Below are 20622 nucleotides of genomic sequence, written 5' to 3' on the forward strand. Positions count from 1 at the left end.
CAATTGTATATTCTAATAGCGAAGTCAGCCAAATCTAAGGATACTTAAATCCAGTGATTGGAGAGGTGAACTAGCAAGACAGATCTTTCTACAAACCTGAACAATGCCCCAGGTTTGCAGAAAAATCTGAAATACAGCCAGGGGTTTTAAAAAACCCCAAATGGTAAAGGAGCTCCTGTAGTTTTAACAGACTGATTCCCTCAGCGGCCACTGCTAGGCAACCACAGCATTCCAAGGCTTGGTTTCTGTCAGTAAAAAGCAGGAGGGGGCAAGGTCCTTTCCAGGGCTGTTTTCTGCATTGTGATGGCATGAAGGGTGACATCTATGTCTACAGAAGATGGAACTGAAAAATGTAATCACTGTTCTAAGCAAATAAACTTATGTAGTTATGCATTTGCAAGATATAAGTAAATATGTTTTGCTATGAACAAGATGGAATCTACGTGACAGAGGGATGGTAAATGCCAAAAAATGTTATGCAACTATATTATTAGTCGCATGCAATGAAAATCAATGAGACTTACTGCTTAATGTTGTGTTTACCTAACATGAGCCACACCCAGAGTTCCATTCTGAGTTGCATTTTTACTTCCTTTAGAGTCAGAAGTAAATTGGAATTGAAAAATCATTTTCAAAAGCAATCTAGTCTGTTTCTGAGCTGACATTATAAAGATGACTATTTCATGCTAATAGATTTAAACTTATCTGTCCGCCTTTAACCTTTTCCCATCCTCCTGCCCACAATAACATACAAAGAATCTATATAAGCCAGTTTTAAAATCATTTTGTAAACATTTTTCAATGTCACGGTAACACATGAAATTTAACATGTAGGAAGTCAAATGACTAGCTTACCACATGGCAGAATACAAGTCACTATGTTGTCATCCAAAATTGAAGCAAGGTCTAGCAATCATACAATTCAGAGGTAAGTTGAATTAGTAAAAAATGTTGTTCATTGCCACAGAGACAAAATGGCATAGATCTTAGACTATAACTGGTACTCATAGTTTTGTACCAAATATAGGTAAAATATTTTTATATTTCTATAGTTCAAAATGGTCGAGGAGCCAGCAAAGTTCTAAACATCTAGTAAGGGAGGGTAGACTGCATGAAATGAGGACCAAATACAAAGAAACCAAACAAGATAATTGGGTTTGGCAGGAGATCCATATTTCTGTCATTCTGCACCTTCAGATGGGCTACATGTACTGGAAGCCTTCTATCTAAAAACCAAAACCTAAATATGTTAGTCATAGGAGAACATTAAAGTATGCCTTCGTTATTACATCCATGTTTTACGCAACTTCCTGTGTCCAGAACACCATGTAAGCAAATGCAGAAACTGAGTGTTTTGTATGTATTTACTATGCCATGTAACTTCAGCATTTTAACCTAATAGTTAATGATTAAAACAATGCAATAGAATCCTAATTTTCTAACAGTGTTGAACTAGGATTTAGGAGCAAGGCAAGAAAACAATAGAGAGGCTAATTTTCTCCATTATTTGTAAGGAAGATGACCTATAGAACTATTATGTTCATACAGCTTTTACAACCGAATCACTTTGAGTACTAATAATTTGCAAATTAGGCCACCAAAACCCTTAGGATGTGTATCACATAATGCTGCTGTCCAGATAGTTGTGCCTGGAATGGGGACCTGCCCCTGGGGGATGGAGGGCACGGGGAGAGATGGACAACACAAGCTACTGGGCTGGGAAAAACCAGCCACAACTTTATTGATTACAAGCTCTGCAGGTCTTGGTGTAGCAGACAGTGCGTGCCGTCGACAGGCTAACTGCTGTCAGCACCTTCCCCAAGCTGCCTGTTGGGGTAACTGAGGAAAGAGGGCCAGTATTAGGGCTGGAAGGGGCAGAAAGAAATTATCAACAAAATAAAAGCCATAACAAGTTAAGATATAAAAATTTATCACTAATTTTTTTTAAATAACCATATACATTTCATGTTTAAAAGCTTTATGAATTTAGCATACAACAGTAATTTCTTCACATACACAGGTACAACAAGTGGACCAAATTCAATTTCAGTTTCACTGTTTATTTTATCATTGGGAAGCTGCATTCTAAGTGAACTACCAAGCACTTTGATCTTTCAGAAACTCAAGCTCAGGACTCATACCCAATTTATTTTCAATCCATGGTTCACCTAGTCAGGAGCTGCTGGTGGTTTCAGCATGCTCTCCAATCTGAATTAGCAGCCCCAGATGTTTAAATGCAGAATCAAAATCCACATGCTGATCAAATAAAAGTACTAGCCATACATCATGACAAAATGCCCCTGTATACACCCAGAGCTCATGGCTTGCTCTAGAAATATTAGCCTATACCTCTGACATTTTCCCCTTCAAGTTTAACATCTACTTATTACACACAAAGAGTCATAGCTTTATTCTATATACAACACATATACCACTATGTACAACACATACATACAGAGATTTTATGTAGGTGATCAAATATCTATGTGGGGTAAAGATTAATCTAAATATTTACCTCCAACAAAATAAAGAGAAAAACCAAGTGTGAATGAGATGCTTGTTCTCATGCTGCCAGTTGAGACCAGTACAAGTAAACCCACTGGGCTAGACCAGCTCTTCCTACAGATTGTCCAGTTTTAACTCAGTTGTGGAGAGCAACAAAGCCATCTGTCTGAAAACACCATTTTTGCATTCAAATTAGTCATTTGCCTTACTCTTTCAACAGGCCAAGTTTTTTCAGAGCCTCCTTTCGGTCCTCATCTGTGGCCCCTTTAGGTGTGATTTTTACGCTGACACATGGGGGCCTGGGGAGCTTGGCGGGGTTCTGAAGTGGGTAAGATCTTCGCTTATCACTTTTTTCAACCTCATAATTCTGCATTCTGTTCTCCTTTAGATCAGTGAAGTCACTCCCCACGCCAAGGGAAGCGGTACGTGGCCGGTTATTCCTGAGAAAACTTGGAGCGATCTTGTCCAAAAAGGAGGTTTTGCCAAACGAGCTATGGTTCTTAATACTCTTATCCTCACTGCCAGAAGAGGTGTAGCTGCTCAAGCCCACTCCTGATCGCTCCAGAGTGTTGGACTTAAAGTTGGCCTGTTTGATGCCTGGAACATTGATCTCCATGGGGCGGAAGCCTTTCTCTCCAGCTTGGTTATGCTGCTGTTCAGGTTTCTTATTCACAGCAATGTTATCAGTATTTACATTCTCCATGCTGCTAGTCCTTGGAGTCTCCTTGGATTTTGAGAGAGCAGAGTTTTTGGCCCTGTGATCTTCTGGATCTTTTTCTTTATCTTGTGGGAGACCCAATTTCTCAAGAGCCTCTCGCCTGGCTTTGTCCTGCTCTTTCTGGAGAGAATGTACCTTTTCTGAGGAAAAGTCACCTGTTGCTGCTCTGGGTCTGCCATTTGATGGAGAAAGCACTTTTATCTTGTGACTGGAGTCCACAGTGAGTGATACAACATTGCTTTTGCTGGTTTTGAGGATAATATTTGGTGGCAGTTTCCTGGGCTTTGGTGCAGTGGGAGGACCTTGCTTGAAGCTGGAATCCAGGGGAAATTCTTCCACTGTAGGTTTTTTATAATTGTCTTTGGCACTTTCAGTTATCTTCTTGTTAGGCTGAGGAGACAGCGGTCTTAGAACAGCTTGTTTTCCAAATGCCTGCTCCACCTTCCCTGATGAAAGCTGCTGCTGGGCAGCTCTAGCCTCACAACCCTCTACTGTGTTAATATTTCTCTTTGCCTCAAAATGATAAGGTGTCCCCTTTGCAAGATCCTTGCAGGAATCTTTATCAAGAAGTGGGGACTCCTGGCCTGTTGTAAAATGGCTTCTCCACTGATCCTGAAATGGCTCAGGGGGTGGAATGACTACAGTCTCCAAATCGGTAGTCTTTACCAGTGTACTCTTGCCGGGTTGGTCATCTGATATGTCCTCAGTCCCAAGCTTATGTGACCTCCATGGATTCAGGTGAAACTGAAGAAGAGTTTTTGGATCATCAGCATTAGAGCCTGCTGTCTCTGTGAGGGCATCCTTGTTTGTTTGGGGGTCCTTTCTCACACCAACATTCCTTGGAAGGCTGTAGTAGCCTGTGCTTGGGGTAACAGGAACAGAACCAGAAACACTTTTTTTGCTCTTTTGTTCATTTTTTGGATGTTTTCCAAGATTTTCATGGTCCAGTTCTGTAACATTGAGAAGGAAGGGAAGAGTAATAATAAATAATGTTTCTTTTGTGGATTTTTTTTTTTTAAAAAAAATCTCTGAACACCTCAGCTAGGGGAAAGAACGTGCTTCTACCTAAGAAGAAAACAGCACGCGGAATGTGGTTGTTAAATCTGGCTGTGGTGAAAGCACCTCAAGTAAACACCACCACATGGAGAGATTTGGGAGCAGACCACAAAGGGGAAGAAGAGATGAATAAACTTCCAACATGGGAACAGCATGAAAATGACAATACTCTTTCTTCTTGAAATTCCACTTTGGATAACAGATGAAAGCAAGAAGTGCAGGACTATATATCTGAAGCTATTTTATTTAATGGCAACTATTTCTCCTAAAAGCACCCCCATGTGGCAAAGTGAAGTGTTTAAGATGTTTGCCTTGAGATGATAAAGCAGCAATTCTTCCCATGTTCAAACGAAATACCCAATGCACCAAAGAGATATTACAAGATTCCTGGTTAGTAAGTTAACATGGTAAAACAAGAAGAGAATCAAACCTGTGGGAAGGAACCTGTGGGAGAACCAGCGTGGTATAGTGGTCGAGAGTGGCGGACTATAATCTGGAGAACCAGGTTTGATTCCCCACTCCTCCACATGAAGCCTGCTGGGTGACCCTGAGCTAGTCATAGTTCTCTCAGAACTCTCTCAGCCCCACCCACCTCACAGGGTGCCTGTTGTCGGAGGGGGGGGCGATTGTAAGCTGCTTTGAGATTCCTTATGGCAGAGAAAAGCGGGATGTAAAAACCAACTCTTCTAATATGGAAATCCCACCCACCCACCCCGCGCAGTTTTATGATAAGGATATATTCTTGTAAGCAATGTTCTAAAGCTGGTTTTTGAAGCTCAATTATTAGGCAAAAGCATAAGCCAAAACCTTGCCTAAGTAACATTATATTTGGTGTAATAAAAAAATAAACTTTGAGCTATTGGAAAAGCAGCCTACAGGTTTGATCAATAAATACAAAATGCAGTTAGGAAACAAAATCAATTCCGCTGCTACCTCAATTTACTTTTCAACTGAAAAGTCATATACATTTTCTGTATATCTGTGTCATATACATATATATCTGTGTCATATACATTTTCTGGGCGAAAACACATGGTCGCTTTAGCCTCCTTTATTCCCTGTTTCAGCCAGGATTCAGCCAGGATCGAACGCATGCATTTCGCCGAACGTGCATTCGATTCAGGCTGAATCCTGGCTGAAACAGGGAATAAAGGAGGCTAAAGTGACCATGCATTTTCGCCCTCTGTTACGGAGAAGTTTACCTATGGGATTGTCTCTCTTAGGCCACGTCTGTGGATGCCTGGAAGGCTCGGCAATCTCAGCCTCATCAGTAGAAAGCCCACTGTCTGCTTCAGCATCCAGCAAATCTAGTGTTTCTTGAAGGAACATAAGACATTCTTTCTCTTCCACAGATAGATAGTCATAGCCACTGTCACTCTATATGAAAAATAAAAATAAAAACCTGTTCAATATTGCTCAAAGAGACATAAAAGATTAAGGTTAAGAACAATGGGTCCAGTTTCCATTTTTTACCCTCCCTCCCAAAGTTCACCTATTGAAATAAAATAGTGAGAAAGTACAGTACAGCAGTAAATTAATGGTAAATGTTTCCCTGTGGTATGAACATAGAAATGACAGCTAACCATTATAACCAAGGTCAAAAAAACATCTACTGATTTCCTCTTGTCAAACAGACCATTAATTTGCCAGTGTAGCTACCAATGTTAGAGTCAGGCATTTTAAACCATATCACAAGATTTTTGGTTTAAAGTAGATGTGCACCTTAAAATACCTTTATAAATTCCTTTACCAGCTTACACAATTCACAAGATTGTTTAAAAGACTAAAAAAGCAAACGGATATTCCAAGTGACTGAAATACCATAGTTCAAAACTAGGGCTGCCAACCTCCACGTGCTAGCTGGAGATCTCCTACTATTACAACTGATCTCCAGCTGATAGAGATCAGTTCACCTGGAGAAAATGGCCGCTTTGGCAATTGGACTCTATGGCACTGAAGTCCCTCCACTCTCCAAACCCTGTCCACCTCAGGCTCCACCCCAAAAACCTCCCGCCAGTGGCAAAGAGGTACCTGGCAACCCTATTCAAAGTGCATTTAAAAACATATTTTGTATTTACAGCTGCAAATTTTAGTTATTCTAACAAACTGATACAGTGCAGTGATGCACCAAAATGACAAGACAGAAACCCAACGTACAGGTTGAATGGGAGGGCTGTGGTGTTGGCCAGATATGACATACATCAGGTCTTTGTTGTTTTCCAAGGTGAAGATTTATTACAGGGACCAGAGTGCAAAGTTAAGGCCATGTCATATAGAGACTACTCAGCATTTCCTTATTAATTATAGGAACAGGTTTCCTTTAACATGCAACAGAATGAATTCAGAACTGTAATTTGTAGGAAGTACATATGTAGTAATTTCAATTAAAACAGGAAGTAATTCACCTTCCTTGTACCACAATATATATTTGTATCAAAAAGCCATTGAGGGCAGATGATAAAGATATCCTTCCACATACTTAAGGGACAGAAATCCACGCCATTCTGAAAGTTACATGAAAGCATATTTATTGGGCATTCTTGAGAAACAAAGTGGTTAAAGTTTCTCAAACATGTAGTTAGTCTGAAGATCTGTGTCATATGCATTTTGAATACTCAAATGTCTAGCTCCACTAGTGGTGGTCAAGAAATGGGGATGTACAAGCTTTGTCTGTGAACAGCTCAAACATCAAGCTGATTTTTTGAAAGTATGGATATTGGCAGTCATAAAGGCTAAAATGGGCATACATATAGGCTTGCCAACCTCCAGGTAGTAGCTGGCGATCTCCTGCTATTACAAATGATCTCCAGCCGACAGAGATCACTTCCCTTGGATAAAATGGCCACTTTGGCAATTGGACTGTATGGCATTGAAGTCCCTCCACTCCCCAAACCCCGTCCTCCTCAGGCTCCGCCCCAAAAACCTCCTGCCAGTTGCAAAGAGGGACCTGGCAACCCTACATATATATCATGCTGAACTTTATTCTGGGTACAGCCTACAGGGTTTTGAGAGAGTGTTGCTATATGGTGCAAGCTTTCTTTGCAGTGACCTTGACCTTGTGGAAGTAACAGCTTATCAACCCTTGCTCTTCAAAGAAGTACATTCAGAAACACTGCAAAAAAAAGTTATTCCTTTGCTTTTGGCCAAGTTTTTACTGAAGTTTAAACTGTTACTTCTTAAGTTTTCAGTAGTTTGTCTGCTGGTTTACGGTGCAAACTATCTTGACTCGTCACCTTAGGTAGAAGAGAAGTAAATTTACCTTTTCGGACTGGCTGGAATCGTTGCTGATCATACTGTCACAGCTATCTGCACTCCTAACAACTGTTGTGGGATCTGGGTCACTTGTCCCTACCCACAAGTCCTTCTTAGGCATATCACAAGTCAGACAAGATAGTTGCAAGTATGATCCAGGAGTTCTGGAGAGGAAAGAGACAAGACCACCACAACTTTTATTTATGCAGCTGTCTTCTGGCTGCTCAAGACTTCAAAACATTATCAGAAAAAAGCAAGTTATCCTAAACAAATACTGCAAGTTGCCCTATTTAAGTATAATTTAGGAATTTTTAACACTTACTTAAAACATATGCATATTATAATATTATATATGCCATATGTAACATTATATTATATATATTCCACAATAGCATATTAAGCAATCCTCAAATTCACAAGCTTATGCTGTCTACCAGAACAAATACACTGTTAATTTTGAACAGAATTTATTAGTAGCTTCTTTCAGTTTTTGCTATTTGTTTTACCAGTAGGTACTTGCCAAAGAACTATTCCTTCAAAATGTTAAGAATGCCCCTCTTCAATGTACTGAATATCATGCAAACTGAAAGCATTTCAAAAACGCTGGGCTATTAAGAGCCACCATGGGGCTCCAAGATTCTCTCAGCCCCCCCACCCCCAGACCCAACCTAAACATGATTTGAAATCACATGACTTGCTGACAGCATGAATAGGCTAATGATTGGTTATCTCTATGTATACCATACATTTTTGCACATTCCATCCCTCAAACATATACCCCATCTTTCCTCCAAGGAGCTCAGGATAGCATACATGGGGTTTAATTTCCTCCACCCCAATATTATCCTCACAATAATGCTGCAATATAGGTTATGGTGAGAGACAGTGACTGTCCTAGGGACACATTTCCCCTTCCCTCTTCCTCAGTAACAGAGCTACTGAATTTATAGCCACACACTAGTAGTGCCTTGCTCAGCTCCCTGAATTTTATATCCTCCCCCCACCCCCGCAAGAGCTCTGCATAACTGCGTCAGAATTAGGTTTACCAGGTGCCCGCTAACGGCAGGCAAACTTCCCAGTAATTCTTTCCGATGCCTGCAAAGGTTCATAGAGTTTTGGGACGAGTGCTAGAGCATCATCTAAGTGTGATGCTCATGCTGGTGCTTCCGGGTCATGCCAAAAGTGACACTGCTGCATTGTGATGAAGATCACCACCCCAGCATCTCCCACTGGTTGCCAGGCCATGCCATACCTGGCAACCCTATTTACAATTGTCCCACATTGGCTGTATGAGGTGGATGGTATTTACAATGTGCATGAACAACAAGGACACAGAAAGACTATTTACATCACAGACCCTACCAACTTTTCCATTGTGACAAAATTATTTAGTCTTTTGGTATCATTTCTTCTTGCTGTTCCAGTTCCTAACTAGATCAGCAGTAGGAAGGCCCAACGAGGTCAATACCCAGCAGCCTCTGAAGTGATCCAAGTTCTATTTGACATCACTTCCTGTCCAGTTCAATATCTAGCACTTGGACTAACAACCAATTCAAAAGGGCACAAAGGGTGGTTTTGAGTGCTTGCAGATTAACTTGTCATTTTACTGTATGAAGGAAAAATAAACCCAATAGACCCATTGATGCCAATCGCAAATGTTACCAGGCAAGGCTGATGCTCCACCGCAATGTAGACCATGAACCAGGGCTTAACATGGACATACAAACATAAAAACAAAGCATCTTGGATCAGACCCACTTGCTCATCTCTGCCAATATCTAATTTCCCGGACTGGCTAGACAGAGGTTTCTGTGAACACAGGCTGGGCGTGAAGGCAAGAGACCTTTCCCACTGCCCCCACCCCCGAAACTGGTATCCAGTGGCATATTGCCTGTGAACATAGGAAAAGGCTCTGTTTAGGTATCAAAGGTAATGCCTGTTGATAGACCTATCCCCCATGAATCTGTCTAATCCCTGTTTAAAAGCCACTTAAGCCAGTGGTGATCACCACATCCGATGACACTTGCTTCCAGAAAAATAACGTGTTGACTAAAAGCACTTCCTTTTATTTGTCCTGAAATTATTGCCTGTCACTTTCATTGACTGGGATTTCTTGTATTTCTCCAAGCTTATAACAGGTCAGTTTATAGAAGATAAAACTCCTTAAGACAATCTTGCAATCATTACCACTTATGAGCCACTAACCCTGGAAAAGCACAGATCGCTAAATAATTCAAGGCTTGTCAGAAACAATAGGAAACGTGCCTATTTACTTAGGGCAAAGGCCGGGGTGTGGATGTATGTGTGTACCTGACACATCCCTCACATTCTTTGGGAGAAGGATAATGTCTTAAAGAAACTGAGGACAGAAATCACAATATTGGTAGGAACAGATGCCTTCTTTTCACAGAGAGCCCATCCAGACATCTTTTTTGTGTTGGTTTCATGCTGTGATATAGACAGTAATGTGAAACATGTCCTGGGGATAGGGTTGTCAGGTCCCTCTTCACCACTTGTGGGAGGTTTTTGGGGCAGAGCCTGAGGAGGGTGTGGTTTGGGAAGGGGAGGGACTTCAATGCCATAGAGTCCAATGGCCAAAGCGGCCATTTTCTCCAGGTGAACTGATCTCGATCGGCTGGAGATCAGTTGTAATAACAGGAGATCGCCAGCTAGTACCTGGAGGTTGGCAACCCTAACTGGGGAGGAGGGGACAAGTACCTCAGTTCCCTCCCACTCTTCATTTGTTACCCACCTTTACATCCCACCTTTCTTCCACAATGGAACTCAAGGTGGCTTATGTAAAATTTCCAGGAGAGCTGCCAGCCAGGCACTGACCAGACCTAGACCTGCTTAGCTTCATTAGGGCTCCTGCTTCACGCACCTTCCAGTCATACTGTGGGATAAGCATAGGTCAAGCACACTAGTCTTGGCTACAGGCAGAAAGTGCTAAAATACATGGAGAGACTGTGAGCTGCTATTTGTCCCACTGGGAAAAACAGAATGTTTGCCCCTTATAAGCAAAGAGCAGCAGGGTGTGGGGTGTGAGATCATAAACAGTGCAGGAGAAGAGGGTTAATGGCTCTCTCTCTCTCACACACACACAAGAGAGAGAGAGAGAGAGAGAGAGAGAGAGAGAGAGAGAGAGAGAGAGAGAGAGAGAGAGATCACAGATATACCAGTAGGGTTCATCCAGACTTTTAAATTTAAGAGATGTGCAGAGAATCCTGGACGGAGTCCAGGAAGATGAGATTCACCCTAAGTTCTACCCAGCTTTGAAAAGCTAGAAATAGGTGTGGGTGGGGGAGAAAGGCATTTACAGGAGAGAATCAGCAGGCATCAAACTTCTCACACACCAGTCCTCTGCAGTAAGTGACCCTGTTTACTCTCATTATCTCTGCAAACAAAGGGCTGGGAACACATTTGCCAAAACAACTTCAGCTCCATCCTGACTTGAGCTAGCAAAAACCTGCACAACAAGGCTACGGGCGACCAGAGAGAAACAACAGGCACCCGCAGATAGTCTAGTGCTCTCATTCTGTGTGCCACATTCTCCGTGACCTGAGAATCAGGAAAGTGTTGCAAGCTTTGCATTCTGTGCAGAGCTCATTGTTACACTTGGGACTCGGGAGGAAAAGCCCACTGGCACCTGGAAAGAGGAGGGTGGAACCCACAGCAAAGGAGGAGGAAAAAGAACAGACCCTGAAGGCTGAGCAGGGACCTCTTGGAGCTAAATTATATAATGTAAGGGCTATGAAATAAATCATTGGCACCTGCCTTCCTTTCTCTTTTTGCATATGCAATTTCTTTTTTTCCCCTTTCCACTGTTTGCTGTGTAAGTTTAGAGTTGCAGAGCACAAACAGTCCCACCCGCTGAGATCTCTACATTTGCAATATGGCTTCACCCTGCTGCTCACGTCTCTCCTTACTCAACCCTTCCATTGGCACATATGCTTCAGTCCTGAGGCATTCTTACTTTAAACAAAATCCCTTCCTCAAGGTTCGCAAAGTTCTAGACAATCTCTCCAGGGTCAGCCATCTTTAGATTCAAGACAACCCATGGTTTTGGGGGGGGGGCATCATACAGCTTCTAATCAAGCAACTAATGGGCTAGCCCAAGATTATGCTGCAAAATCCATAGCAGAGGCAAGGAGGACATGTACTTTGGTCTCTTCCTACCACTCCCTCCCCAAGCTGTGCTCATTGCATTAGGCCATGACTCCTTGTGAGGATGCAGCCACAAGCTCCGTAACCAGTAAGACATGTTTCCAGTTCCACTCCTCTGCTCTGCCACTGTACAGTCATGAGGCACCAGATAGGAGCCTACTCCCTCTTTACAAGCTCAGCAGTCCTGAACAGCTGCTTTGCAAATGAAGTCATTTTATTTGTAACTAGATGCTAAAGCAACTGATTGGGGAAAAAATAGATGTACAAGTATGTCATCACTCCAATGAACAATACTGCACAACAATAAGGAAACAACTCTCATTACAAGGCATAATCCATTTGACAAGCCCACCTACTGGTAGGGTTGCCAACCTCCAGGTACTAGCTGGAGATCTCCTGCTATTACAACTGATCTCCAGCCGATAGTGATCAGTCCACCTGGAGAAAATGGACGCTTTGGCAATTGGACTCTCTGGCAATGAAGTCCCTCCCCAAACCCCGCCCTCCTCAGACTCCACCCCAAAAACCTCCCATTGGTGGCAAAGAAGGTCCTGGCAACCCTACCTACTGGTCATCTCGCCTACTCTCAGCAAAGCCTGGGAAGGTCCTAAAAGGATAGGTCCTACTTGGGGACTGAAAGAGGCTAACCTGTAGAGTGTGAGAGACTGGCTGTGCTCAGTTGTTAAAATCCAGCACAATGGTTCACCACAAGCTATGGTGAAAGCAACTAATCCCAGTTCCTCCGGTGAGAGTCAGGAAGATGATCAGGATGAGGTGCATGGCTTGTATTCCAGAACTCAACACTTATGGTAGAGAATTTGGCTAAGATGGTGGCTAACAGGTAGCTAGCAAGATAGCCAGCATGGACAAAGGTCAGTTGAGTAGAATCAGATGCTTTCGAGCCATGTGCTAAGTGGCTAAAGTAACTTGGAGTGCCAGCATGTGAGATGGAGAGTTGGTTCAATAATCAGTAAGCTTCAGTATAGGAAGACCTTGTGTGTCACGGCACCAAGGCCATTTAGAAGGTCAAATGAGGACCATCTCCCCACCAAGACTCTGAGGCAGCCCATTTTCATGTCACCAGAAGATCCAGTGCATGTAGTAGGCACAAACTCAGGATTAACTCAGTATTCTAAGCATCCATGCACCAAAGTTAAACAACTGTAGTCTACTGTAATGTTTCTTGCCCATATCCCCTTCCTTGCACTGTATTGTCTTCTACCTTTATAATCCACTTTCCTGCATTGTTTATGGAAGGTCATGCCTTAAACACCTTTCTGTTTTCAATGTTTTCTAATTCTGTAAACATAGTCCTATTGCAGGTTTATTGGATTATCTTTTGCTGTCAGATCAAATTTGTAATGGTTTGTAATCTGCCTTGAGTCTCAGTAAGAAAGGCAGGCTACAAATGAAGTCTATAAATAAATATTAACAGGGCCCAGAATAATTGCATGTTTAAGGCTGCTGGTTTCTAGGGAGGTACCCAATTCTATATGAGCTCTCCTTAAAGATAACAAACTCCTCCGCACACAATTTCTTTCCAGTAACATGGACCATTCCTAGTCATTTCTTTCCAGTGACAGACCTCACTAAAGGCTTAAGGATCTAGAAACTATAAAGCTTTGCAGGTGATGGATATCAACCTGGTCTTCATAAAATTAGACTTTGACATCTAGATTCAGTTTCAGTCCGTTTACATGCATCCCATCCCCACTTACAAGTAGTTTATGAATAAAAGTGATGATTTCAAGATTTGGAACAGTTAAAACAAGTAAGCTGCTTATGCACTTGTTTGTTGCACATCCTTCAAGTACCTTCCCTCAAATACCATTCTTTTGCAGAGATATCACACACACCCCAGGCATTCCTTATTTTTTTATTGGGAAATATTTCTCTCCAGGATCGCAGGAGCACGCCTATTATATTAAGTGCTGTGAAACACAGGCAGGATAAAGCTGCTGCAGGCGTCTTGTTTGTGGGCTTCCTAGAGGCACCTGGTTGGCCGCTGTGTGGACAGACTACTGGGCTTGATGGACCTTGGTCTGATCCAGTGTGGCCTTTCTTATGTTCTATTTCCCCTACCAACCATCACGTTTGCTGCAAAAGTGAGTTATATATGGAATGCATTTGTGAGATTTATTGATTCTCACCCCCCAAACTGAATGATGAGTAACACATACTCCATGTTGTGACGCCTTGTTTTAAATGTTCCCTGAAGGTTTTTGTAAGCTTCAGCAGGAAAGGAGACTCAGTCACTTCTGCTTCTATTCTACTCCTTTCTTATCCCTTGTTGGTTGGATCAAAACTAGATTAGTGGAATTAGTAATCAGCAATTTAGCAATTTCCATTCATTCCCTCTTCCTACTGCAGACCCTCCTCCCATGTCATGTGGGTGGCAAACCAAACTTGATGTTCGTTTTCGAAGTGACACTTGCTTGAACCAAAGACTCAATTAAATATAAGCACTATCAGGAGGAACCTCTCCCCACACTAGGGTTGCCAACCTCCAGGTAGTAGCTGGAGATCTCCCACTATTACAACTGATCTCCAGGTGACACAGGTCAGTTCCCCTGGAGCAAATGGCTGCTTTGGCAATTGGACTGTATGGCATTGAAGTCCCTTCCCTCCCCAAACCCTGCCTTCCTCAGGCTCCACCCCAAAAACCTCCCACCAGTGGCAAAGAGGGACCTGGCAACCCTACCCCCACACACACACACTATTTACACAACTTTACTGAAATTATTTACCAATATGCATTCATATTTCTTTGTCTTAACCAGGGCTTTTTTGTGATGGTACTTACCAGTACTGAGTACTGGCATCTTTGTGGGGGGGAGGGGGGCTCTCCCAAGTCCCAAAAGAGGAATTCTTAGAAATTGACATATATATAAATACGGGCACCTTTTTATTTTTACAAAGCCAAACAAAACCACTGGTTTTATAGATTAGCCCAATACTTCCTGGGGAGAAACCTCCCTGGCCAATTGTATTTTGCAAGTGTGTAAAGGAAATCGTCACAACTAGAAAGACAAGGAAAGAAAAAAGGAACAGGGAGCAAAGTTGTTTTTGTAACTAGTAGTTATAATGCAATAACACTGTCCTTCTTCCTAGCTACCTGGGGCAGATATCCTAGCATGTTTTTAAGACATAGCATGATACAAGCTTGTACAAACAGAAGGCACCTCTCCCAGCTGCTCCCATGTCCTACGTCGCACAGTGTCCCAGAGTGGCCCTTGAGCTTCCAGAGCACAACTTGAGGGGTACACAGGACTTGAGTGAGAAGGGGCGGGGGGAAGGTCCTGTTGCACAGAGCTTGACGTGTGGTTATTTGGATCAAAATAATAATGTACTTATTGGGGTTATGTTCAAAGGTATTAGGATGATGCCTCAGAGACTTACCAAAAAGTCATTGCTAATCCTAAACCATAAACCTGCCTTCTAGAATTTGAAGGAACAAACAAACATTCAAAAACGTTTGGGACACCATACCTGGATTTGAATGGCTCATGTAAAGTCACAACACAGCTTACCAGTGACTGTTCATTATTGTCCAAACACACATTGAATCACAAACACCTAAATTTGTACGGCACTAGAGAATTCAGAGCCCAAATGGTCTAAAGGGGAGGGCTTAAGAGCTAACAAAGCTGTAGCTATTCTTAGCCTGAAAAATCTGAAACATTAAATATTAACTAACATTTTGAAACCAACGATTCAGCGATACTGGATGTGTACATATGACATAGCAGTAAAATATGTTCCTGATACATTGCTGCTTATTCTTAAGGAAGTAAGGCTAAGGGTGTGCCACACACTCACAATGTAATCCTATGCAGAGTTACTCCAGGCTAAACCATCTGTTTCAATGGGCTTAGACTGGAATAACTCTACACACGATTGCGCTGTTAAGTGATCAGCCATGCATACATGAGCCAATGCAAGGAAAAGGTATTGCCAGTCCTCACTCGGTGACCTTTAATCCTCTATGAAATGTCAAATCTTTCTAAGCCAATTCGTTTAAATCCTAATGGGGAGGGAAGGGTCATTAGACACAGGAAGATAAGAAGCATTGAAGTGAACCAGTGCCAGAGCAGAGCCAGGAATTAAAGATTAACACACACAGCCTACAGAGCACAAGTTGTACTGCTGGGTTTTGTTTTGTTTTTCTTGCCGAGTCAAGAGATGAGATCGCATGCTTTGCAGCTGCCTTCTTAATGGTGCTGCATTGTCTAGGACACTGGCCTGTCACTAAAGGGGCATTACAAGGGCCTTATTCACTATACTAACATAAATGGAGTTCAGTACCCATTTCCAAGTGGAGACATATAGGTCTTTTATGCATGGCTGTTTCCCTCGCTGCCACCCCTCCGAAGACTTTGGGTCTTTGTGTTGATTATGCATGCCATTTCCAAACATCAGACGCCTCGCTAGGGTTGCCAGTCTCCAGGTGGTGGCTGGAGATCTCTCGCTATTACAACTGATCTCCAGGCGACAGAGATCCGTTCTCCTGGAGAAAAAAGTCACTTTGGCAATTGGACTCTATGGTATCAAAGTCCCTCTCCTCTCCAAATCCTGCCCTCCTCAGGCTCCACCCCCAAAATATCCAGGTATTTCCCAATCTGGATCTGGCAACCCTATGCCTCGTTCTCACCTTACATTTCCCCATGTTTTGCCCGTGTTTTCTTATTAAAGATAAAACAGGTCTCTGTAAATATGGGCAAAACATGGGGAAACATGAGGGAGAGCATGGTGACCTCTGACGGTCAGAAACAGCATGCATAATCGGCACAAAGACCCAAAGTCACCAGAGGGGTGACGGCGAGGGAAACAGCCATGCCCAAAAGACCATACGTGTTGTTTTATTGACAAATTTAAAGGGGCATTTTCCACAAGGAATAGAGCCTGCCTTTCTACAATAATTACCCACACCCACAAACAATTCCTAAAGAATCAGACTAAGAGTGCCAAGGGGAGCAGAAAGTCTCTTCCTATTTTCACTTCTGCACTGCACTATTCTTCCACTGAAACTAAACATAAAAGCCTTGTCCCTCTAATAGTGGACTAGTCTCTAACACTTTCCCAAGACTTCTAACAGACTGGCATGCATTCTAACCCATTAAATTGAATGCAGCAAACCAACAGTTTGATAATCTATCCTGGACAGGAGGGCTCTCCTGCATCCAGCAGGTCGCAATACACAGATGGTGGACTGTACTCAGCTTAGTAGATCATAAACCATACAGGCCATTTCTCATGGCATTCCTGCTCATGGGCATAGGCTCAGTAAGGCACTTTGACTACCAAGTTTACATTATATACCACCAGTTATGACCAGACCATCCACACTGACCTTTTTTTTTTTTTTTTCACAGCTAGGCCCTGCCCAGAAGAGATTTCAGATTTCAGCATCACATTTGCTTTTGAGCCACAATACTGCACAAGTTTTTCAGGTGTATATCAGTTCAGGCTGTCATGCGATGCTCAATCACCCCGACACAAGTGTCTGCCATCTCTACTGGACAAAAAGCAGCACACATATACACATGTGTCTGCCTTATACCGAATCAGATCCTTGGTCCATCAAAGTCAGTATTGTCTACTCAGACTGGCAGTGGCTCCCCTGGTTCTCAAGCAGAGGTCTTTCACATCACCTAGGCACCTAGACCTGATCCTTGAGATGCCAGGGTTTGAACCTGGGACCTTCTGCATGCCAAGCAGATGCTCTGCCACTGAGCCACTGACGTAGTGCCTGTGATCTACTGGAATTTAGCCCGTCATTCTTGTCCCTGCAAAATCAGTTCCTTAAGGTGATCATTTCACATGATTTTATTGTCAGGAAATGACTCGCAGTTTATTTTGTAGCGATTCTCTCCCACAGACACTCACACGTATCCTAATACAGTTCAGTGGACCAATACCTGATCAAGGAACCCTATGCAATGTAAATCACTGCCCCTGTGTAAGAACTATATTTTTAAAATAATAAATCTCTGTGCCATGTCTGCCTGTATTTTTTTATAATAAGCAACATTCTAATGAAAGCGTGCTGGCAATCATATAGTAAGAACACAACTCTTTTGATTCACCTGCATGTGGATAGTCATCACTTCAACCCATTTGCCAACTCCTCCCATACTGTTTTGCCCAAAACACAGCAGGTGCTGAAGGTACACAGCATGCCCCCAAACATGTAGCCACTTTTACATGAACAAAAGAGCCGTACCTAATCATTGTCAGTTACAGCTAAGGGTCTCCACAATCCTAGCTGCACATGCACACTCAACTCGATTAACTGCACTTAATTTACAACATAGAGCCCCCTCCCCATGCTGACACAATGTTAAGTTAAAACTTTGTCTTTCGAAACCTGTATAGAAAAGGGATTTGAACGCCTCATGCCACTGCATCCTTTAACTGCCCTTTTGCCACCATCACTGAAAACAAAAAGATATGGGGAAGGGGGGGGGAACCAAAGCAGATCTCACCTGTGACATTTTTCACTTTTTCAGGCTACCCTTCCTTCCTGTGTGTGTGTAAAGTGCCGTCAAGTCACAGAGGACTTATGGCAACCCCTTTTGGGGTTTTCATGGCAAGAGACTCACAGAGGTGGTTTGCCAGTGCCTTCCCCTGCACAGCAATCCTGGTTTTCCTTGGTGGTCTCCCATCCAAATACTAACCAGGGCTGACCCTGCTTAGCTTCTGAGATCTGATGAGATCAGGCTAGCCTGGGCCATCCAGGTCAGGGCCCCTTCCTTCCTACTGAAGAGAAAATACAGGTTGCTCCATGTTTTCTGAATGGCAAATATGAAAAGAGAGAACATTTCCACTTACCACTAAATCAATGTGAAAGGTTTCTGCAAAGTAGCAGCTACAGTACGTGTGGCTGATTGTCACCAGGAAGCCCCACCTTTCTGTAATCCTCTGGCACCCCAAAGATTTCAGCAGGAATAGCAGCAAGCAACATATTGACAGACCACAAAAAGTATACCAACTTCTTCTTCCAAAACCAGCTACCTGTCACCTATTTTCCCCACTGTCCAATAACACTCCTTATCCTGAGCAAACATAGTTTGGTTAGACTTTAACTCACCTTACAGAGGAAATAAAAAAGCAATCCCAAGCACTCTGCAGTGCCCCAGCACCACCAAACAAGTTGCGCCTCTTGCTCTGCTCTCTTCTTGACCTCCCACTGACTTAGCTAGACAGGTAAATTCCTCCTCTACCTGTCATCACTCCACCCCGCTGCTGACTCCCAACCAATCACGCATCCTCCTCCAAACTCCCCATTCCAGCTGTTCCCAAAAGAAGGGGGAGGAGAGAGTTCTTGGCCAACTACATTTTTCAGTTCTAAACCTTGGCAGCCAGAAGTGAAGCAAAAGAAGTGAAGGGTTTTTTTAATCCGCATTTCGTTAAGATAAACCCTTTTGTTACTAGTACAAGACTGTTGTATACTATTTGAATTATGTGGGGAATAGAGAAGGGGCTTCTCTCTTCCGCTTGTTCTCAGAAATGGACATAAATGCCAGTCAATAGCAAGGAAACCACAGTATTCAGGTGGGGAAGAGGGGAATCCTGCAAGAACTTGGTCCTCCAAGAAGCAGAGTGAATGCTTCGCTCTTTGAAGAACTGATCATTGGACTTTTGGAGTTGCTATCCTGGTTAGAGCTGCTCCCTTTCTGCCCTCCCAGTTGCTCGGATAACAATTCCTCTCCTGTCAGCCTGCTTAGATCCAAGCTCTCTGTCACGAAGATGATTTGATTATTTGTGACATTTTGCATGCAGCTTCTGTCTTTCATCTGAGACTTATTGTTTTATAGCAATGAAGAGACTGTGATTCAGGAAGCTATGGTCTCAAATCTCAAATCAGCCATAATTGCTATAGGAGGCCTCAGGCAAGTTAGTTACTCTCTTGGCCTCAATTCCCTATCGGTGGAGATCAGCTGTAATAGCAGGAGATCTCCAACCACTACCTGGAGGTTGGCAACCCTAGACTCAAGGCAGCTTACCACTTAATTCTCCCCTCCATTTTATCCTTGCACCAGCAACCTTGTGGGGTAGGTTAGGCTGATGAACAAAGACTGGGCCAAGGTCACCCAGGAAGATTCCATGGCAGAGGGGAATTTGAATCTGGGTCTCCCAGATCCTGCTGCAGCACTCAAACTATTTAGCTGTCTTGGAAGCAGTCCTTCAACATACTTAACAATGGTCATTGTTCTTCACCTTTACAAACAAACAAACAAAAATTAAGGGATGGAGTAGTGGCTGTCCTTTGAGCAGCCTGCAGCACTGGAATCATAGCTGAACTGGGCTGCTCGCTTTGAGGTGGGGGGGAGCAGAAAGGTGACAATACAGAATTTTATCTGATGACCTCTGAACTGTTTGGTAATGCGAAGCCTGACTAAATTCAATGACTTACCCACACAAACAAGCATAGAACCAATGCCTTCTTTTCATTTTTTTCTCTCTGAAGTTATCTTGCGAGATGGTGGAGAGTGGGCACGTGAATGAGTTTGCTGTCATCTGGGACACTACTAGGTTACCATAGCATCTGATAGGCTGACTCTATACACACGCTAAATAATAGTAGTAATTGGTAAATTATATACTTACCAATCATCTAGATCTGTGGAGTTCAAATTCCTTATCCTCAGGAGACAGCAGAATCCCTGTGTGGGGCAGAGGACTTGGCAACATGTATTAAAACATGTTCCTATAGATTTGTGCATGTTGCATGCCATCAAGACGCTACTGATTGATGGTAACCCTTACTCAGTTCACACATTTTCCTGTCATCAGGTATTAAGTATCCAAAACCCACATCAAGTGGGGCTTCAAAACCTTCAGTTGGAATCAGGTGTTTAGTGGGGAAATAAGCTCCACCTAGGCAATCCATCTACTGCGAAAATGGATGAATGGATTCAGAAGCA

General features: G+C 42.9%; 1 protein-coding gene across 1 annotated transcript; it reads right to left on the minus strand.

Moving 5' to 3' along the window:
* Window positions 1-2613: 2613 nt before the first annotated feature.
* On the minus strand, window positions 2614-18216 carry C2H1orf116 (chromosome 2 C1orf116 homolog). The gene is made up of 4 exons (XM_056867439.1): window positions 18181-18216; window positions 7539-7695; window positions 5482-5656; window positions 2614-4173 (listed from the first exon to the last, which is right to left on the minus strand). The coding sequence occupies exons 2-4, from the start codon at window positions 7650-7652 to the stop codon at window positions 2711-2713; spliced, it is 1752 nt and encodes a 583-aa protein (XP_056723417.1). The 5' UTR covers window positions 7653-7695; window positions 18181-18216; the 3' UTR covers window positions 2614-2710.
* Window positions 18217-20622: the final 2406 nt, after the last annotated feature.

This window comes from Euleptes europaea, chromosome 2 (assembly GCF_029931775.1).
Source record: "Euleptes europaea isolate rEulEur1 chromosome 2, rEulEur1.hap1, whole genome shotgun sequence".
Classification (NCBI taxonomy): domain Eukaryota; kingdom Metazoa; phylum Chordata; class Lepidosauria; order Squamata; family Sphaerodactylidae; genus Euleptes; species Euleptes europaea.

Coding starts and splice junctions, on each gene's coding strand:
- C2H1orf116 (XM_056867439.1), bottom strand. CDS start 7,652: ATGCCTAAGAAGGACTTGTGGGTAGGGACAAGTGACCCAGATCCCACA. Junction 5,657..7,538: donor ATTCCAGCCAGTCCGAAAAG/GTAAATTTACTT, acceptor TTTTTCATATAG/AGTGACAGTGGCTATGACTA. Junction 4,174..5,481: donor TAAGAGAGACAATCCCATAG/GTAAACTTCTCC, acceptor TCAATGTTACAG/AACTGGACCATGAAAATCTT.